Source organism: Diorhabda carinulata, chromosome 12, assembly GCF_026250575.1.
Source record: "Diorhabda carinulata isolate Delta chromosome 12, icDioCari1.1, whole genome shotgun sequence".
Lineage (NCBI taxonomy): Eukaryota > Metazoa > Arthropoda > Insecta > Coleoptera > Chrysomelidae > Diorhabda > Diorhabda carinulata.
In genome coordinates this window covers 1,195,226-1,215,980 of record NC_079471.1, presented here as the reverse complement: position 1 = coordinate 1,215,980, position 20,755 = coordinate 1,195,226, and the positions used below count along the sequence as shown (strand labels likewise).

At 37.9% G+C, this 20,755-nt stretch overlaps 1 protein-coding gene across 2 annotated transcripts in view; it reads right to left on the bottom strand.

Annotated features, from left to right (window-relative positions):
* The window catches only part of LOC130900201 (protein split ends-like), a 65,372-nt gene that overhangs the window by 7,863 nt on the left and 36,754 nt on the right, over window positions 1-20,755 (bottom strand). The window contains exons 2-11 of one of the 2 annotated variants that reach the window (XM_057810656.1): window positions 17,104-17,370; window positions 16,480-16,953; window positions 16,231-16,404; window positions 14,819-15,898; window positions 11,902-12,197; window positions 11,157-11,356; window positions 10,639-10,972; window positions 8,844-9,446; window positions 774-8,767; window positions 626-697 (exon numbers count right to left, since the gene is read on the bottom strand). In XM_057810656.1, the coding sequence (XP_057666639.1) occupies window positions 626-697; window positions 774-8,767; window positions 8,844-9,446; window positions 10,639-10,972; window positions 11,157-11,356; window positions 11,902-12,197; window positions 14,819-15,898; window positions 16,231-16,404; window positions 16,480-16,953; window positions 17,104-17,370 (11,494 nt within the window). The remainder of the gene's footprint in view (window positions 1-625; window positions 698-773; window positions 8,768-8,843; window positions 9,447-10,638; window positions 10,973-11,156; window positions 11,357-11,901; window positions 12,198-14,818; window positions 15,899-16,230; window positions 16,405-16,479; window positions 16,954-17,103; window positions 17,371-20,755) is intronic. The other variant, XM_057810658.1, reaches the window with a different exon arrangement.

The window sequence follows — 20,755 nt, the reverse complement described above, 5'->3', positions numbered from 1 at the left end:
AATATTGGTTATTTTAAAATTGCCATATTGCGTGCGGGGTATATAATTATCTTTTTTTATATTCTTACTCGTTAGACCTTGTTCGTGATAAACAGTCTCGATTCGAGGTCTCTTTGGTGTATATTTGTATATATATACGGGACAATTACTTTTTGAGGTTAAGTTTGACAGATGTCACAATATTGACGTTACGTCAGTGTTGGTGCACAAGATAATCACTTTTAACTTTGAATTCCCATAAAAACGTTTAATTTTGAGGTTAAGTTTGACAGAATATTGGTTATTTTAAAAATACCATATTGCGTGCGGGGTATATAATTATCTTTTTTTATATTTTTACTCGTTAGACCTTGTTCGTGATAAACAGTCTCGATTCGAGGTCTCTTTGGTGTATATTTGTATATATATACGGGACAATTACTTTTTGAGGTTAAGTTTGACAGATGTCAGAATAGTGTCAGGTTAAGTTAGGTTAGGGTGCAGCGGCGGTGGAATATGGACAGCGAATTAAATTTTTTCAGAACAATAGCGAAGTTTTACTGTGTAAAATCGACGAAATATGAAAAAATATTTGACGCGGCACGTTCCAAGTTGACGTAAGCGACGTCAATATATAAAAAATCACCTTGGGAGACGGAGAATTTTGATGAGCTGGCGGCGGGCTTCTACTTCTAGTTAAAAGACTCCTCTCTCCATGCTGCGTGTTAGTAAATAAAAAAAAAAAGCAGTTAGTAGACGAACGAAAAAATATAATCGAAACGATCTCGACTTACCAAACTGGGTTCGTATCCGGGAAGGGGTAAACCGGTCTGAGCGATCATTCGTTGCGGACCTTGCGGGGACAATTTAGGTCGCTGTCCTAATAAAACGTTGCTGATCGAAACCTCCACCTTCGGCGGATCCATCATTCCTTTAGCCGGTGCCGGTACTTGCATCGTCCTCCCGGGATTGTTCAAAGGCGGTTGGGATTTTCCCAACGGCGGACTCGGTATAGCGCCGCTCATGATCTGTTGTTGATGCAACGCTTTATTAACGATCGGTCCTTTGCCGGTCATCATCACTTGTTGCTTCATAACGGGTTGATGTTTTATGTGGGCCATCTGCGTGTTGACGATTTGAGCTTGGCTAACCATCGGAGCGGTTAGATGGGCTTTGGAAACCTGCGATTGTTTACCGGATTGTAAGATGTGTTGGATTTGTTGTTGTTTTTGTATTAATACCGGAGATAGAACCGTCGGTTTGGCCAATTGTTTGGGAAGAGGAGGTGGTTTCGTGGACGCGTTTATCGGGTTATTCGGTCTTGGCGATAGGTGCGCCGTTGACGGCACTCCCATATTTATATTCGTATTTATAGTTAGATGTTGATTGATCGGAATAACCGGTTTGGATACGACAATCGGCGTAATTGTTTTCGTTATAACGATCGGGGTTACGGATTTCGTCGTCGTCGTCGTCGTCGTCGGCGGTACCGATATAACCGGTTTAGTTACTACTAATTCCTGAGGCGTCGCTTTCGAAGTAATCGCGACGCTCGAACAAGGCACTTCTGCTGGAGTTTTGGTTTGAACTATCGTCGGGTTTATTACGGTTTGAGCGGCTTGTAAAACGTGAGCTTTCAAACTTTGAGGTTTTTGTTGTTGGACTATTGCGACGACCTGTTGTTGTTGTTGTTGTTGTTGTTGTTGTTGTTGCGGTTGGGTTATTACGCTTAATTGTGTTTTTATAATTTCCGGTTCCGGTGTTCTTGTCGGGATCGTTTCTTTTTTAAGTATCGGTTGTACGGACGACGACGACGACGGCGGCGGTGGATTCGTACCGGGTAACGGTATATATTTGCCTTCTTCGCTTTCGCGCATCGGAATTAATTCGCCGGTGACGGGATCTATGAGACTGGTCGGTTCGTTTGGATTCGAAGTTATAACGTCTCCTTTGACGCGTCGCAACACCGTCGATTTGGTACATTCGATTATTTGTTGTTTTAGAGGTTCTAATGTTTGTTCGGTTATTTTATCATCGTCCATTGACGATTTTTCGATCGGTTCTTTAGATTTTTCTGGTATTTTGGTCGATGACGTCGGTTTAATAATATCGTCTTTAGTGGTGGGGGTTTCTTCTGAAGATGAAGTTTCCGTTGCTTCGGAACCTCTTCTACCTTTTCTTCCCCTCGGGGATTTTCTGGGCGTTTCTGGTAGGGAAATATTATTCGGTTTGGGTATCGTTTGTCGTCCCGATCTTCTTTGATTCGACGTAGATCGAGTTTGAACGGTATTTTTAACGACGTCTTCGATTGTTTCGTCGACGGTATTTTTGGAAGTATCCCTTTCTTGTAATCTTCTCGATTTTCTGGTATTCGCCGTCGATGGCGATACGAAATCTTTATTATCGATCGGTTTTATTACCGTTGGAGACGTTGTTTCTTTCATTTGTTCTTTACCGATCTCTTTGGCGCCGTCTTTCGTTACTTCTTTTACCGTAGCAGTAGTTTGCGAATTATTCGAATTCGAAACGGCCGGCGATTTTATGGTTATTATTAACCTGGGGCGTTGTTCTTTGTTCGTTTCGTCCGGTTCGTCGCGGAATTCGTATACGTCGGTCGGAATCGATTCGGATTCGTTTTTAGACGGTTTACGTTCGTTACGAATTTTTCCGGCTCGACCTCTTTTCGACGTAACGGAAGTAGTTTGCGTTAATTCTTTCAATTTACCTCGACGAGTTTGTATACCGCCTCTTTCGACGGCGGTAACGACGGTTTTACCGCCTCTTCCGCGCCCTCTAGCTCCGCGTCTACTACTAGAACGCAGTATTGGCGCTTCTTTGGGTTCTTCGAGAATTTCCGTTTCCGTTTCGGCGGATTCTTCGGTCGAATCGGATACGTTTTGTTTTAATTCGTCGATAGAATCTAATTCTTCCAATTTCTCATCGCGTTCTTTATTTATCGACGTATCTTTACTTTCTACGGGTTTATTATCGTCGAATACGTCGCTTTTATCGTTTTCGCTGCTATGATCCGATAATTCGTCCGCCGAACACAAAGTTTTTATAACCGAATCGATATTCACTTCTTTCGCCGACCAATAATCGCTGTCTTCTTTCGTATCGAGCGGATCGTCTTTAGCGCTACCCGGTCGTTCTTTACTAATATCCGATACTATACTTTCCGTTTCCGTTTTTTCTTCGTCTAATTTATCGATTTCTTTAATATCGTTTATATTTTCTTTCGTATTATCTACGTGTTCTTCTTCTTCTTCTTCTTCTTCTTCTACTTTTTCCGTAGACGACGTATCGATATTTGCGGTTGTTTCTTCTTCTTCTTCTTCTTCTTCTTCTACTACTACTTCTTCTTTTTTAATATCAGATTTTTCCAACGACATATTTAGTTCTTCCGTTACGGCTTCTATGGCTAATTTTATCGGTATTTGTACTTCTTCTTTTATTTGTTGTGATTCGGTATCGATATTTTCGACATCGGGTTTATTTATCGGTTCGATTGGGGCGGATACTATTACGGGACTCGGGGTAGATATAACGATCGGCGTAGTTACACGCGGCGTACTTTCTTCTACTAATTTCGGGATCGGTTCGATTGTTTTCGGTGTCGGTGTTTGTATTATATTTGTAGTTGTTATTTCCGTTTGTATATCCGCAAGTTTTGGTGCGGTATCCGTAATTTTAGATTGTATCGAGAGTTTCGGACGATCCGTTTCGGTTGGTAGGTGAATATCCGTCGATTTCGGACTAATCGGATCGGGATTTGTACAACTGTGTATCGTTGGCGGATTATCTTCGATCGGTTTGGGAATGTTGTAACTTTGTGGCGTAGATGAAGTTCCTATAAACGCGTGCGGATTGATTTGTCTGGCGGGTACCAGTAGTCCTTGTGTCGGTAGGTGTCTAATACTAGTAGTTAACGTCATTCTAGTCGGGTAATTGGAAAATTGCGGCGACGGGATGTTGGAAGTTGGAAATACCATTCTAGTTCTGGTATCTGTGGTCGGTACGAGGAGTTTCGGCGGCGGTTCCAAAGTATGAGCTACTTTCGGTTGTTGTAATATAACAGTTGTCGGTTGTATCGCTTTCGGTTGTGTAATCGAATTTATTGGTATCCGGTTGTGTATTAATCTAGAAGATTCCGTAATCGGGGATTGTTTTATTTGGATGGGCGAACGCGCCGGTAAATTGTGTAGTTGCGGCGGCATGGGGGACGGTTTTTGTAATACCGGTACTTGATGGAATTTCGTTGTTATTTCGCTAGTATTCGGAACGTTCGGGTGGTCGGTTTTTGATAGAGGTGTTAACGTAGGGAAAGGCGTATCAGATATTTTCAATACGCCCGGATTACATTGAGATTTAGTTATAACTGGCGGCGAGATGTTTTGTTTAACGGAAACGGTAGTTTTTTCGATTTTAATAACAGATTGTTCCAATTTGTTATCCGACGACCATTGCGATTGGGATATCACCGAACATTGTTGTTGATCCGACGGATTTTTTTCCATATTCTTAATAACGTCCGTAGTTGTATGAGATCTAATCGGCGTTAGCGATGGGGGACTGCCGATATTAGTGGTTAAAGCGGCGACGGGCGAAGTTGTTGTTCGATCGTCGACGTGATTGGAATAATATTGCGTTTTCGTCGGGAATACTACGGATATTTCGGCGGTTTTCGTTTCGAATCTCGGTATTTCTTCTTGTTCTTCGGTATCCGTATCGATTTGAAGATCGTTTTCGCTTTGCGGCGTATCCGGTTTTACGTCTAAATCGGTAGCGCTTAAACTTTGTACGGCTTGTCGCATTTCTTCGTCGTCTTGTACGTTCGTATCTTCGACTAGAGAATGCGTCGGTTCTTCTAATAAATTGGTATTTTCGTTCGTATAAAATTCTTCTTGATTACCGACCGCGAAGCTTTCTCCTAATAAAGCCGCGACGGCGTCTTCGGTTTCTTCTTGCGATATTACAACTCTCGGTTTTTCTTCGGTTAACGCCGCTAATTTTTCTTCGTCTTCTTTATTAATCGCTTCTTCTTTTTTTATTTCGAATTCGGATATTGATTTTACGGCGGATTCGTCTATTTCGGATCCGAAACCGGGTAATAATTTTTCGCGTTTATTTTCTTGAGAAGAATTCGACGTTACGATTAAAGGATTTTGATCTTCGAGTATATTCGGTAGGCTCGGATCTTGTTGAGACGAATGAACGACGACGTCGTCTTTTCGCGTCGGCGATTCCGTCAATTTTTTCGCGTCGGTCGATTTTTTGTTTTTATCGTGATGATGATGATGATGATGGTGGTGGTGGTGGTGGTGGTGTTTACTTTTTTCGTCTTTACTCTTTTTTCTTTTTTTCTTCTTTTCTTTGTTGTCCTTTCTCTCTTCTTTTTTACTTTCGTTTAATTCGTTGAAAGGGAAATCGGCGTTTTCGACGATATTTTCGAATGTATCGCCAGCGATTTTGTTTGTTTCTAAATTTTCTTCTTGCAGCATATTCGCTTCTAATTGTTTACCCATATCGATGTAATCCATGCTGTTTTCGTTGGTAGCTTCTTGTAAACGACGTTCTTTTTCCCGTCTCTTTTTCTCTTTTTTTCTCTTATGTTCTTCTCTTTCTCGTTCCCGATCGGTTTTTTCTTTTATTTTATTTTCGTCCGTTTCGCTATTATATTGTTCTTGTTCCGAGAACATTTTCGCGGTCGCTTCTCTTTTGATTTCCTTTTCCGAATCTTCGGATAGCGAACCGAATATATTTTCCATTTTGCCGTCGCGTTTCGATTCCTTATTATTTTCGCTTTTGCTTTTTTTCGATTTTTTCGATTTCTCTCTACCGTCCCTATTTTTATCTCGTCTCTTTTCTTTTTTGCCGTGATCCTTTTTCTTTTCGTGTTTATGTTTATCGGCGGTTTCGTTCGATTCCGATGGATTTTCGAGTTTCGTCGTCGTCGTCGTCGTAATCGTCGTCGTCGTCGTCGTCGTCGTCGTCGTCGTCGTCGATGATAATTCTTCTTCGTCGCCGATTATCATCGAATGTTTTTGTTTTTTCTGTTTCTTTTTGTGTTTCTTTTCTCTTCTTTCGGATCTTTCTTTTCTAGTTTCGTGGTTTTCTTCGTCGGTCGTTATATCGATAAACGAATGTTTGTTATTGAATTTCGTTTCCGGTTGACTTACGTCGCTGAATAGCGAATTGTTCAATTCCGACGACGTTTCTTGATGTTTGCTATTTCTTCTTTCTTTCTTAATCGATTTAATCGATTCTTCTTTCATTTTAAATATCGATTTATCTTCCGGTATACTATTATTGTAAGGTTGTATTATAGATATTAGATCGGCGGTATTTGGATCGTGGTAAATGTGTTTCTTTTTGTTACGTTCGTCTTCCGAAGTATCGCTGGCTATTCGAGATTTCAAAGTCGTTTTTAATATTAAATTTTTATTTTTCGATTCGTCGTCTGTCGTATCGATTATTTCTTGTTTGACGTGTTGTTTGAAAATCGTCGACGAATCGGAATCGGAATAAATTTCTTTCTTTTTATCTAATTTTCGATTGGTATTTGTGTTGTTGTCGTCGTCGTCGTCGTCGTCGTCTTCGTCGTCGTCGTCGTCGTCGTCGTTATCGGAACTGTCTATCAACATTTTGGGGCATCTTTTTATTTTAATTTCGTTGTGATGATCCGAATCGGAATCTTCGTCCCACGACGTCGATCGTTTCTTTTCTTCTCGTTTGGCTCTGCTCTGTTTCAATTGAGTGAATTTGGCTTTTAATTTTTCTTGTCGTTTCTCTTCTTCTAATTTAGCCATATTTTTACAACTTCTCGCTTTTACTTTATCGTACATCGATATATAAGCCGGTTCGTCGTCGACTATATCGAATATGGAATGTTTTTTCGGTTCGTCCGAATCGCTATCGGAACTGTTGGTCAATTTTCTTATTCTATCGCGTTTTTTCTTTTCCGCTTCATTTTCCGCTCGGATTTTACAATGTTTCTCGATCGATTTTTCCGCGACGTGTTTTTCTTTTTTCATTTTGTCGTTGTCTTCGAACGCCATACGTTTTTCCTTCGATTCTTTTTTATGTTTTTCGTTATCGTCCACCGATTTCAATTCCAATTTATTCAAAAATTCCTTATCGGTTAATAACGGCGTCGGTTCGTTCGATTCTTTTTCTCGACTTTTACTTTTCGATTTCTGTTTTTCCAATTTGTGTTTTTTGTGTCGTTCTTCGCGTTCCTTTCTCTTTTCCTCCGATTCTTTCGTACTGTTATGTTTGTTGGCGGTTACGTTATTTTTGTGTTTACTATTTTTCGTTTTGTCGTCACCCCCCGATCGAGTACTATCTTTGGAATCTCTACGTTCCGTCAATTTTTTATTATCGTGATGGGTTAATTTCATTTTTTTGTTATCGTTATCGTTATTATCGACGATTTCGTTCGTACTGAATCTCCTTTTCGAACCGATATTGGCGGGTAAACTGTTATTTCTTTCTTTTCTTTTCGAAGGATCTTTATCGTGGCTTTTCGCCTTATCCAAATCTATCGACATATGTCTAGTTTCCGACGACATTTCTCGATGATGTTTGTTGTGATCCGAATGTGTCGTTGTTATATTTTTATGTTGTTTTTCGTGTATGTTATTATCTCGATTTTCTTTTATGCTTTCTTTCCTCCTTTCGCTATCTCTATCGATTTGTTTTTTATCTTGCGTACTAATTTGATTCGTATCTTTACCGTTACCGAATTTATCTTCTTTGACGTTGTGTTTCGCATCTCCCGATATATCCCTGTGATGCCTGTGATCGTCTTTTCTTTTATCTTGATTGTCCTCTTTATATTTGTTCCTTTCTTTATTATCTAAACGTTCTTGTTCGTCCCTTTTCTCCTTATCCTCTCTTTCCGTTTCGATTTCTTTACGTTCTTTTTCTATTCTATTTTGTCGATCGATTCGTTCTTGTTCTTTTTCTCTTTGCAACCTCTCCGAATTTTCCTTTTCTATCGATCGCATTTTTTCCTTTTCCTGCCTCTCTTTTTCCAACCTCTCCTTTTCCAATCTCTGTTTTTCCAATTCGCTTTCGCGTTCCAATCGTTCTTTTTCCATTTTTTCTTTTTCCAATCGTATCTTTTCTTGTTTTTCTTGTTCGTATTTTTCGCGTTCGACGCGTTCCCTTTCCGATTTTTCCTTTTCCAATTTTTCGTTTTCTATTTTGATTTTTTCGATTCGTTCGCGTTTTCTTTCCTCGCTTTTCGCTCGTTCTTTTTGAACGTGTTCCAAATCACCATCGTCCGATCTGCGCGAACTCGTATCGCTATTTCTTCTCGTTTTGACGTCCGCGCGCGGGGAATTACAATTCGAATCCCGCCGCCCCGTTATCTTATCACTTTTTCCTTCCCTATTTATTTTCCCGTCGCCGATTGTCGTGTTCTTTTCACTAATTTTCGCGCTTGTTAAAGTCGATACTACACTAGTTTTATTTACGGTTATTTTGCTAGCGGTTCTCGATTCACTCGGCGTATTCGGACACGATTTCAGTCTGTTTTCACCGTGGGAAACGCCTCGCGAAATTGTCGTTGCTAAACATGACGTACTCGTAGTAACTGCTACGGTAGTTATAGCGGTAGTTACGACGACGACGACGACGGTAGTAGTCGTCGTCGTCGTAACTATCGGTAATTGAGTCGTAGTCGTCGTCGTCGTAGAATTCGTCGATACTATCGGCGACATTATATTCGGCGGATGTGTCGGAAACGGATACTGCAAACCTTTAACCGCTTGAATTCCGGTACCTACAAAAAAAAATTTTGAATTTAGATTCAATATATAAATAGGGAGTTGTATGGAAGAAGAACGATTTTATTATACCTGATGATCTCGGAGATAGAAGCGTCGGCGTTTTGGGTAGTTGCGTCGGTGTAGCGGTGAGTTTTAACGCGGACGGAGCCGATAAGGGTATCGCGGGTAAGGAAGTTTGCGTCGTCAACGTACTCCTGGGAAAAAAGGAAAAATCCTTCGGTTCGTATTTTTCTCCGACGTTTTCTAATCTTTTTAAATCTTCGTCGAAAACGGATCGTTTCGCCATTACCGATTTAACTATTTCAGACGGTTGGACTTCCTTTAAATCCAGATCGAGTATTTTGTGTCTCTGACGAAATTTTTCCAAATTGGCGTCTAATAACGCTAGAGCGTCGCCGCCCGCCGCGCTTAGCGCTCTCGATCCCGACCATTTTTCGTATTTTTCGTCGAGAGATTTTATTCTTTCGTCCAACGAGAGACTTAGCGGGGTCGTGTCGCTGTCGCTGGAATTCGAACTTAAACTCGGCGGTCGAGGAGGCGGAGACGCCGGCGGGGGAACGTGAACGGGACTAGGAGGACGCGGATTCGATATTCTCGGACTCGTCACCGCCGTTGGTGGACTAGAAAGGATGTTGTCTTTTTGACCTTTGATACCTGCTACAGAGACGCTACCTGAAATATAAAAAAAAAAAAAACGAATTTCAATTAAATCCCACCAATACAGTTGTTATTTTTACATTTGTACAATTAGCAACACTGTATATTTCGTATTGGTATTTCCGGTGTGAATTTTATAACCTCAATCTCGTTTTATTTCAAAATACAGTCGCTAATATAGACTTATAGCTCCATGGCTGATGCTCCACTTTTCTTGGTCCGGCACTAAGAGATATTCAACTAATTTCCTTCCAAAAAGTTCGGGTTACGGTCAAAGAGGTTCATCTTCTATTTCATACCTTTCCAGGTGTAAGGTGGTTCGCACTTTGACAGATTTTGTCCTCTACGCAACAGAATCCTCATCATTTTCTTAACCTTGCGACTTCACGTGTCCCTTAAGGTGACAACAACCCAACAAAACTCCTGTAGGTCTTTTTAAATTAAGTCGGTGCAAGATATCACGGTTGGTAACAAAATTTCTTGTCGCTTGATCCAAGATATCCAAGTCGAAAGAAGATATTAACGCGACTTGTGCTAAAAAGTCTCCAACAATCGAGGTGGTTATCCTAGGAATTCATCTAGAGCACTTTAAGTAGTACTATGGGTGGTAATACGACATGCCACAACAAGTTCGGTACGAAAAGAGAACCGAGATCCTTCGGAGCCTACCCCCTCGGGGAAATAAAACATTTCTGGTTCAGTAAAAGGGGTCTTTGCTCCCTTTTTATCACAAACTTTCTTTGGTATGTCTTTCTACCACCAGAACTGGTGTAGATGAACCCCTAGGGCTTATGGAGAACAAAGTTTGGTACCCTTTGACTGCACAAGAAGTGTTCTTGTTCCCAGGGGGTAACCGATTACGACCAGAAACATTAAAACATTCGATACTGTCCTCCAGAAACCCTAAAGTTTCATCTGGACAGTACTACGTGAGATCAATGATGGTAGAAAGATATACCACAGTAGGTTTCGAATAAAAAGGGAGCCGAGACCTTTTTGTCTGAACCAAAAGTGTCTGTTTACCAACGGGTCGCCAATTAGAACCAGAACTGAAGGAAAATATTTAGTTGAGGATACGGGAATGTTCTAGATCCGAGCAGGAACGTCTCCATAATATTCGTGATGGGACACTGTCACTTTGGGATCAGTCGATGAGGGGATACGGTAGATTTTCAAGGTCGCAATAAACAATCGAGTATTATCATACCTCTGTTCATAATTTGCGCAGCGAATCTGGGTAACGGTAACGTGAGAGGTCCTTCTCTATCCCTGGGTACTCTTCTCGGTTCACTGGGTTGAAAATTTTCCGGTTTTTCGTCGCATAAGGGCGTACCGGGTCTAGAACCTCCCACGCTTTCCGATCCCGAATGATCGTAATGGTGAATTTTTGAACCGCTATCGCTACCAGCGGTTTTTCTTCTTTTACAAACAGAATGTGGAACGTATACGACGTCGTGACGTACGTGTTTGCTTGAATCTATCGACGGTCTTCGAGAATGGTGTTTTAACGTTACGTCCGATAGCCTCCGAACTTCCATAACCTAAAAAATAAGATATTTATTTAATAATATGAAATATTTCATCGGAATAATACATTATTACCCAAATCTGGATTAATCGATGAGGCCGAGGCGGAGCCGAGGCTGAGCCGAGGTTTTATATTTAACAATTCGTTTATTTTGTAATGTAAAGGCGTGAAAGGGGTTGAAAAAAATTATTACATACCTTCCGATGATCCCTATTGGCTTCGATAATAACATCGTTGGTTATTACCGTATCCAATAGATCCAACTTGATCCTTTTCTTTGGACTAATCAGTTCATCGCCCGAGCTGGGACATTCTTCCAATTGTTCGAGCAGATGGACGCGTTCTTTTTGTAAATTTCTCATATCGGGTGGGGCGAATGCCACTACGTTATCAATAACTGAAATAGAAGTAAATAAATAGTATAAACAACTGGTTGTAACAACAAAAATTAATATTTAATTTGTAAAATGTTGTTAATTTAAGCGAAAATGTTATTGCGGAACAATAAAAATGCAAAATCGCGCATTTTCTGTTCAGTTTTGAACCCGCGACCATTTGACCGCAAGGTAAAGACCTAACCACGCGACCGTTAACGCATTTTTCTTAAAAATCGTAAACGGACAGAACTCATACGTGGAAACAAGTAATTTTATTGATAATGAAAATTCAAATCGATCCAGTACCATTGATATATTCAATTTTTTTTATAAATCTCAGTTTTTTTGACGTATTTACGAAAAAAATGCGCGGAAACAAAACAAAAATTGAAAAATCGACCTTATTCCACATTTATAGGTTAGGTTAGTTATAATGTAAGAATATCTTCACTGTTACGAACTCGTCCTCTGACGTAGATCGTGAAACTGGTCCTGTTCTTATTTTGATAGAATTAAAAAAATATTGCAATTGGCGCCATCTGATGGTGAAATTTTATCGACTTACCTTGTAGAGCGTCCCCGCCGTCATGTACGAATCCATATTCGTGATCGTATAAATCTTCATGTGAAGCCGTCGAACTTTGGCTGTATTCGTCGTAGCTGCGGAAATGTCTATCGGCGTATTCCAACGTTTGATCGTAATAATCGGCGAATCTGGCTCGCGATCGAGAACTCGAACCTCTTGGCGTTACGGATCCGGGTGTACCGGGTGATTGTAAAGCTGCCGTTACCGGACCGGTTGGAGCGTTCGATCGGCTGCTGTACGACGATGTTCGAGGACGTGTGGGGGTATCGTATCGACTAGAAAAAAAATATTTATATTTTATATACCGCTGTTGGAAAGTTACCATTAATAATAAGGTTACGAACTCGTCCACGATTTGGACCGTGAAGTCGGTCCTGTTCGGTTATAATGGAAATATTAATTTTGGCGAATACGCCGGTTCGTACGAATCGTTTGACGTTTGAATCTATTTTAATTAGCTTTTCTTATGTATCGAAACTAATATTTACAAGTTTGAACTCGTTCTAGCTCGTCAGCAATTTTAATAAGATTTGCATGATCGCACTGATACTTTGAAAATTCATTCTCAACTGAAATTTTACGTTTTAATTTTCTCAAAAAGTTTCGTTGTTAGCCGTATGTCGTTTTGGAACAAACACAAGAACAACATGGAACAAATTTTTTAAATTCAAAGTGAGGTGCAAACTCTTTTGGAATTATTGGTACTATAAGTTTGGAGGAAAATTTTATATCGTTATGAACTCGTTCACGATACAGACCGTGAAGCCGGTCTTCGGTTCGATTATATTGATGGAATCTATAATTTGGTGGACGCGCTTGATACAAATTTCCAAAAACTGAACCCAAAACTTAGTGTATAATTTAGTGAATAATAAATAATTCAGCGAATAGTGAATAGTTTAGTAAATAATTTAGCGAATATTAAATAGTTTCATAAATAGTAAATAATTTAGTGAATAGTGAATAATGAATAGTTTAGTGAATAGAAAATAATTTAGTTAATAGTTAATAATTTTGTGAATAGTGAATAATTTTGTGAATAGTGAATAATTTAGTGAATAGTGAATAGTTTCGTGAGTAGTAAATAATGTAGCGAATATTAAATCGTTTAGTGAATAGTAAATAAATTAGTGAATAGTGAATAGAAAATAATTTAGTGAATATTAAATAAGTTAGTGAATAGTGAATAATTTAGCGAATAACTTAGTGAATAGTGAATAATTTAGTGAATAGTGAAGTTTAGTAAATAATTTAGTCAAAAGTGAATAGTTTCGTGAATAGTTTAGTAAATAATTTAGCGAATAGTTGAAGATTTTGTGAATAGTGAATAGTTTCGTGAATATTAAATAATTGAGTGAATAGTAAATAATTTAGCGAATAGTGAATAGTTAATAATTTAGTGAATATTAAATAGTTTAGTAAATAGTGAATAGTGAATAATTTAGTGAATAGTATATAATTTAGTGAATAGTAAATAATTTGGGGAATAGTAAATAATTTAGTGAATAGTACATAGTTTCGTGAATATTAAATAATTTAGTGAATAGTGAATAATTTAGCGAATAACTTAGTAAATAGTGAATAATTTAGTGAATATTAAATAGTTTCGTGATTAGTTGATGATTTTGTGAATAGTGAATATTAAATAATATAGTGAATAGTAAATAATTTAGTGAATAGTGAAGAATTTAGTGAATAGTGAATAGAAAATAATTTAGCGAATAGTGAATAGTAAATAATTTAGTGAATAGTTTCGTGAATATTACATAATTTAGTGAATAGTTTCGTGAATATTACATAATTTAGTGAATAGTGAAGATTAAATAATTTAGTGAATAGTTTTGTGAATATTAAATAATTTAATGAATAGTGAATATTAAATAATTTAGTGAATAGTTTTGTGAATATTAAATAATTTAATGAATAGTGAATATTAAATAATTTAGTGAATAGTAAATAACTTAGTGAATATTAAATAATTTAGTGAATAGTTTCGTGAATATTAAATAATTTAGTGAATAGTGAATAGTTAATAATTTAGTGAATATTAAATAGGTTCGTGATTAGTAAATAATTTAGTGAATAGAAAATATTAAATAATTTAGTCAATAGTTTCGTGAATATTAAATAATTTAGTGAATAGTGAATAATTTAGTGAATAGTAAATAATTTAGTGAATAGTACATAGTTTCGTGAATATTAAATAATTTAGTGAATAGTGAATAATTTAGTGAATAGTAAATAATTTAGTGAATATTAAATAGTTTCGTGATTAGTTGATGATTTTGTGAATAGTGAATATTAAATAATATAGTGAATAGTAAATAATTTAGTGAATAGTGAAGAATTTAGTGAATAGTGAATAGAAAATAATTTAGCGAATAGTGAATAGTAAATAATTTAGTGAATATTAAATAATTTAGTGAATAGTTTTGTGAATATTAAATAATTTAATGAATAGTGAATATTAAATAATTTAGTGAATAGTAAATAACTTAGTGAATATTAAATAATTTAGTGAATAGTAAATAACTTAGTGAATATTAAATAATTTAGTGAATAGTTTCGTGAATATTAAATAATTTAGTGAATAGTTTCGTGAATATTAAATAATTTAGTGAATAGTGAATAATTTAGTGAATATTAAAAAGGTTCGTGATTAGTAAATAATTTAGTGAATAGTGAATAATTTAGTGAATATTAAATAGGTTCGTGATTAGTAAATAATTTAGTGAATAGTGAATAATTTAGTGAATATTAAATAATTTAGCGCATAGCGAATAGTTTAGCGAATAGTAAATAGTGTAAGTGTATAAATGAATTAAGTAGGAAGAAAAATGTCGAAAAATCAAAAAAAAAAAAAAAAAAAAAAAAAAAAAATAAATAAATAATTTACCTAGGAAATCTGGAAGAAGCGGTATCGAATACCCTCGGCGGGGGCGGTTCCCTTCTATCTTCGAAAATACTCCTATCGAGTATGGCGCCCTGTTTTTCGAGCCTTTCGAAAAACGATTCTTGACATTCCCTGCTGGCGAAATCGACTTGAATTTTCGTATTTTTCAACGTGAAACCGCGCATTTTGGTAACGGCCGTTTGCGCACTCATCACTTGATCGTAAAACACTAACGCCTGCCCCTTATCTCTATCAATATGTATTTTATTGATAACGCCGAACGGTTCGAATTGCATTTTCAGGTACTTTTCGTTAACGTTCTCGTTAACGCCGTCGATCCAGACGCAATTGTAAGGCATCGATTTACCGAAACCCAATTTAATTCGATTATTACCTAAATGTTCGCCGTCCATTTTACGTATCGCTTTCACAACACTCACTATATCCGAGTACTGACAAAACGCGTAAGAACTCACAGCCCCTTGCTTTTTAATATCGATTTCGATTATTTCGCCGAATTGATCGAAATGTTTCCTCAGATCCGAAGCCGTCACGTCCTTCTCCAAATTACCGATAAACAATGTCCTCGTCGCTTTCGGATTGTACTCGTCGATTTCGGCCTCGTACGGCCTCAAATCGTTATCTTCGACGTCGTAACCTTGATAAGGCGCCACTTCGATCTTGCAACCGAAAAACAATTTGTCGTAACTCACTTCCAAAGCTTTTTCCGCGTCTTCCGGTTTTTTAAAACACACTATGGCGTGCCTTTCGGCATCCTTACCGACCACTTTCACCCACGTCACTTTGCCGTGCTTTTTGTATTCGTGGAAAAGACCGTCCTTCAACGACGTATCCGACGAACGCGCCGGCAAATTTTTAACGCATATCGCGAGCGGTCTCCTATCGTCGCTGTGCACCACCGGTTGATGATGATTCGAATTCGAAGCGCCGCTGCCGCTGCCGCTGCCGCTGCCGCTGCCGCTCGACGTCGTCGTTAACCTCTTCGATTTCGGCGAACTCGTCGAACTCGTCGCTCGCGACATCGACGAACTCGACGAACTGCTGCTGCTTCTCGATCTCGATCTATAAAAAAACGTGACAATCATCCTTTCGACTCCCGGAGATCCGAGCGAAAAGGGGACGGAAAAACATCGATATCCACTAAATCAGGTAAGAGCAGGAGCCACAACAAATCCTCATCTCCTTCCAGAGGCTCTGAACAAACCTCTACCTCTGAAAAAATGGTTTCGATCGCCGCCCCAATTCTGTAAGGTACTTTTGACAAAGTAACATCGGTGGTGGCGGGAAAAACGAGGAAAAGGGAAGGCTCCAAGTCTGGTTCGGAGGTTTCCAACTCAGCTAAAGACTCTCGAAGAGTCCGATAACCCCTAACCGACTAACTAGGACCAACTTACCTAGACGGCGATCTGCTGCTGGTACTTCCCGAAGGCGACGGAGATCTAGATCCGGATCGAGACGTCGTCGTTTTCTTTTTTAAACTTTGGTCTGAATTCCGCCTCTCGTTAGTTTCGGATGGTGTGCTGCTATACCCTGTATCCGTCTGATTATTATTACCCGTGCTGTTGTATCTAAATAAAAAGGACAAAAAAAAAAAAAAAAAAAATTACGCCCCGTACAACGCAACGTTTTATAAGATTCCGTACCTCGTTACCTCGTAACCCCAAGAATTATTAACGGCGGTGGATCTCGAAGAATGCCTCGATGATTCCAAGGTGGTAGTCGTGGCGGCCGGTGCGGACGCGAAAGGTCCGTTTCTGTAGCCGCTCCCCGTCCGTTCCCTGCTCCTTCCGCTGGTGCTTCCCGCTCCCGAAGCGGCGGTCGACGTCGACGACGACGACGTGGAAGAGGATCTTCCGGCTGTCGTGGTACCGGCTTCGCCGTGGTATAAACCGGAGGCGGGGGTAGCGGTCGCGACGGACGCGTTGGTATTACCTCGACCGCCGTTTCCTCGACCGTTACCCCCGAAATCCGTACCGACCTCGCCGCTCCCGCTACCTCCGATGCCAGAAATATTGGCACCGCCGACGCCGCCGGCGCCACCGGCCAGCCGCGACGATGACGATCTTTCGTAAAAACAACGGTCCGAAAACGGAGATATGCCGTGATCTTCGGAGGACCTGAAAAGAGTTTTTTTTTTCTTCAAATTTAGCAAAAATGAGTCGGCGGGCTTTCGTAATAATATTTACTCAACTTTTCGTCGGTTTTTAAATCTTTAAATAATTTTTGTTTTTCTTGTTAAATTGGGATATTTTCGAATTGAAACTTACCCATGACCGTTGGGGAACCTTGTCGAACCGGGGGAGGTAGAATACGGGGAGGGAGCGTTGGTCTGCGGCGAGGCAGAGGACGGAATGGCGGCAGGTTCATAATATTCGGTGTTGAGGGTCCTGTCGTCTATCTTAAGTTCCGAGTTGTGGGCTTTGGACGCACTTTTGATGTCCATGAATGCCACCGTGCACGCCATCGTGACCTCGCCCCCCGTCTTCTCCTCAGTGCACCTGGGCAACAATTTGACACTTTGCACGCGGCCATACCTGCAACGAATTGTATATATCGAGTACTTTGTTATCGGACAGACATCTAGGTATTTGGAAAATAGATTAAATAGTCATTAAAACGATAAAAATCGAATTTTCATTGCTTTTCGAACTCCTCGTATCAAAAAAACTCCTTTTGTAACAAATATTTGACGAAATGTGAAAGGTCCCCCTCGAAATCTGAAATTTTGTTTCATAACTTTCAACTTTATGTCATACAACTCGTTTTGTATAATTACGAAAGGGCTGTCGTATTTTTTTTTTAAATATTATCAACGTTCCTCTTTCGATTTTTTTCTATTACAACGATGTCATACCAAAACTGTAGACACTATAAATTTACATAATGTTATTTTACAAAAAAAAAATTACTTCAACTTTAACCCTGTATATTTTCCACAAATATGAAACTTATAAGAATCGATCAGATATTATCATTTAGATACGAGTTTTCTTAATAGATTCATGTCAAAATTAAATCGATACCTCAAATGGCATCGGAAATATCGATTTTTTTATACAAGCATGTCAAATTTTGGATTTTATTTATGCTTCAAATAACTTCCACTTTAACCCTGTATATTTCTCATAAATATGAAACCGAAAGTTTCAAATATAAACAGTCTTTTAGACACACGTTTACTCAATCGATTCAAGTGTCAAAAATAAATCGATATCTCGAATGGCTTCGGTAATATGGAATTTTTTATACAATAATGTCATTTTTGAAAATACACTTCATCGATTTAATATATAAATATATTGTTAAATCAAACTTTATTCGAAAATTTTAAATTAGAATTAAAATCGATTCATGTGGCAAATACAAATTAAATTGAAAGATTCATTAAATTCGTTAGAAGAAGACGGAAGAACGACTTAAATAAATTCTATATGGAATGAGCTACAATTTGCGCCGGTAAAAACCGGTTACAGATTAAAGGTGGACGATAACAGTGATATTATAACGATACTTATACAGCGGAACGTGAAAAATAGTAATAGTAAGCTCGGAAAGTTATTTTTTTCCTACACACTTATACTTTTTGTCGTGATATTAAATTTTACTACTATTATTTTTTAACCTCAATTATATACTGTTGCGTATACCGTATATCTAAAGGTAGCGACAATAACAATTAAGAATTTATAGATTCACGTCAATCATTATGTACATTTCAATATATATTAATTATATCAACTAATTTATATATTTATATAATTTATATATAAGAAAAATATAAAAATTAGAAATTTAGGGGCAGCGTTATATAAAAAGTATTATCCCATCTCTAACAAAATTAATGTAACATAAATTTGAAACCTTGGTAAGTTGACGCGGTGTAGAGTGGGAAGATCATGCGCAGCTTTCACGTATAAAAGAAGTGCAGCTGTACAAATTGCGGCCATTTTAGCTACGTCGACGGATAACACACCTAGTTGCTGATCATTATTTGGTTTATTTCAGCAATAAGTGAAGTGAATATTTTTGTGTTATCGATAATAATTGGATATATGATGAAAAAAAAGTTGGAAATATTACCATTTGACATTATATGATTAATTTTGTTGGAAAAATTGCGTTTTAACGTAAAGGGCGTGGCACGTATTTGCCACGTAGCTAAATTTGGATATAAATTAATATTGAGGGTTATGTTTCGTATTGTGGTCATGGGAATATATTTACGTACATATGTGAGTGTTTTCGTACCTATTATTGGATTAATATGAAAATATAAGGATTACCAAAATAATTCGGAGTAAGTTGGTTAAATGAAAAAAAAAATTCCAATACTAACCAATTTTGTGTCGATTAAAGAAGAATAAAAAAAAAATGCTAACCCCGCGTGATTTTTCATTTCGCTGAATTGATTTTACCCATTGCGGTGCAGTGACAATCCCGTATCGTGTTTCTCCCCTCTGGTATAATCGCCTTCCCCCTTTTTGCGGCGTTGTCGGTTCTAATTCTACGTTGCTGTAGTACAGCCGACCAGTGCAACTGTACGAAACGTAACCGGGTAGAGGGGGTGGCGGATAGAAATACAACTATGATTCGGGTTGTTACCTGGAAATCCCGTAGATTTGGAAAAGCGCTTTTAATTCTCGAAACGAAAGTGATATTTGAAAATATTACATTTAATACTTAAATTTGGAAAGTTTTAACGTATATATCATAATAAAGTTTTGATTATACGAAATATGGACCAAAATCGAGTCTATTGGTTACGAAGAATACGGGGGGATCTCAAAAAATTTATTGAAAACTTTCGTTGTACAATAGGCACTCGGTATGATACTTTATTCTTCTTCTTTTTGCTACCTTAGCATTTTATGATAATATATCGATTTGTATTAATATATACGACGGAGATCAACGGTGTGAATTTAAAATATGAGATTATTTCAGAAAAATATTTAAGTAATTGAATGATGAAAAATTTTTTTCATTTGAAAAACGTCTAATTTTTATATAATTAAAAAAAGTCGTTTGGAAAACTTTTTATATTTAGAAGATTAAAATCTCAAAAGGCAATTAAGCCCCTTTCCTTCCCTGCTGCATCGCGGAGCCGAATGGGATACTGAGAAAAAATTCCCGGGTCGATGGAAAGGAAACAGATCCGCCTCTACCTTTATACACATTGCAAAATACGTATACAAGTCGAAGAAATGGTTGACTAACTATAGATATTACGGGACAGTCTGACTGAAAAGTTGTATACGAAGGATTCGCTTCTATTTATTTTATAGTCTGATTTTAGCTCGCATCGGAGCTTTTATGATACCGAGGATAATGGTGTGTGTACTTTAGAAAGGAAGTTCGGGAATAAAACTTTCGAAATTTTATAATACACCATTGAAAAATATACATACTTCATTATGGAATTTAATTTCGGTACATACTGTATAGTAAGACGTTATTTCGATGTGTGTGTGTGTGTATACAGGGTGGTAATAGACGACGTGAAAATGCATAAAAAATTCCACACTAATATTTGAAGGTCAGGGGCGGCCCGTCCGAATTGTTAACGATCTGAAAATTTTACAGGGACAACCTGTACAATATAAAGATAGCTAAAAGGAATTTTTCGATCGTTTTAAATGCCAACGAAATTTTTCGCTATAAAGAGACATTCTCAAAAAAATTATCATAAATTGTTATTATTTGTTTATTATATCGTATTTGAAACACCCTGTATATTTTTTGCTAAACATTTTCATTAGCGTGTAGGATTAGATGAAGGATATCTTGTTTGCTTTCTGTAAAGAACCTTGATGTGTATTTCTGTGAATACCACTGACTCACGAGGAAGAAACGTTTTTAAAAAATCATAAATTTCAACACAAAAGTGAAACCACGATAAGTTAGTTGTGATTTATAATT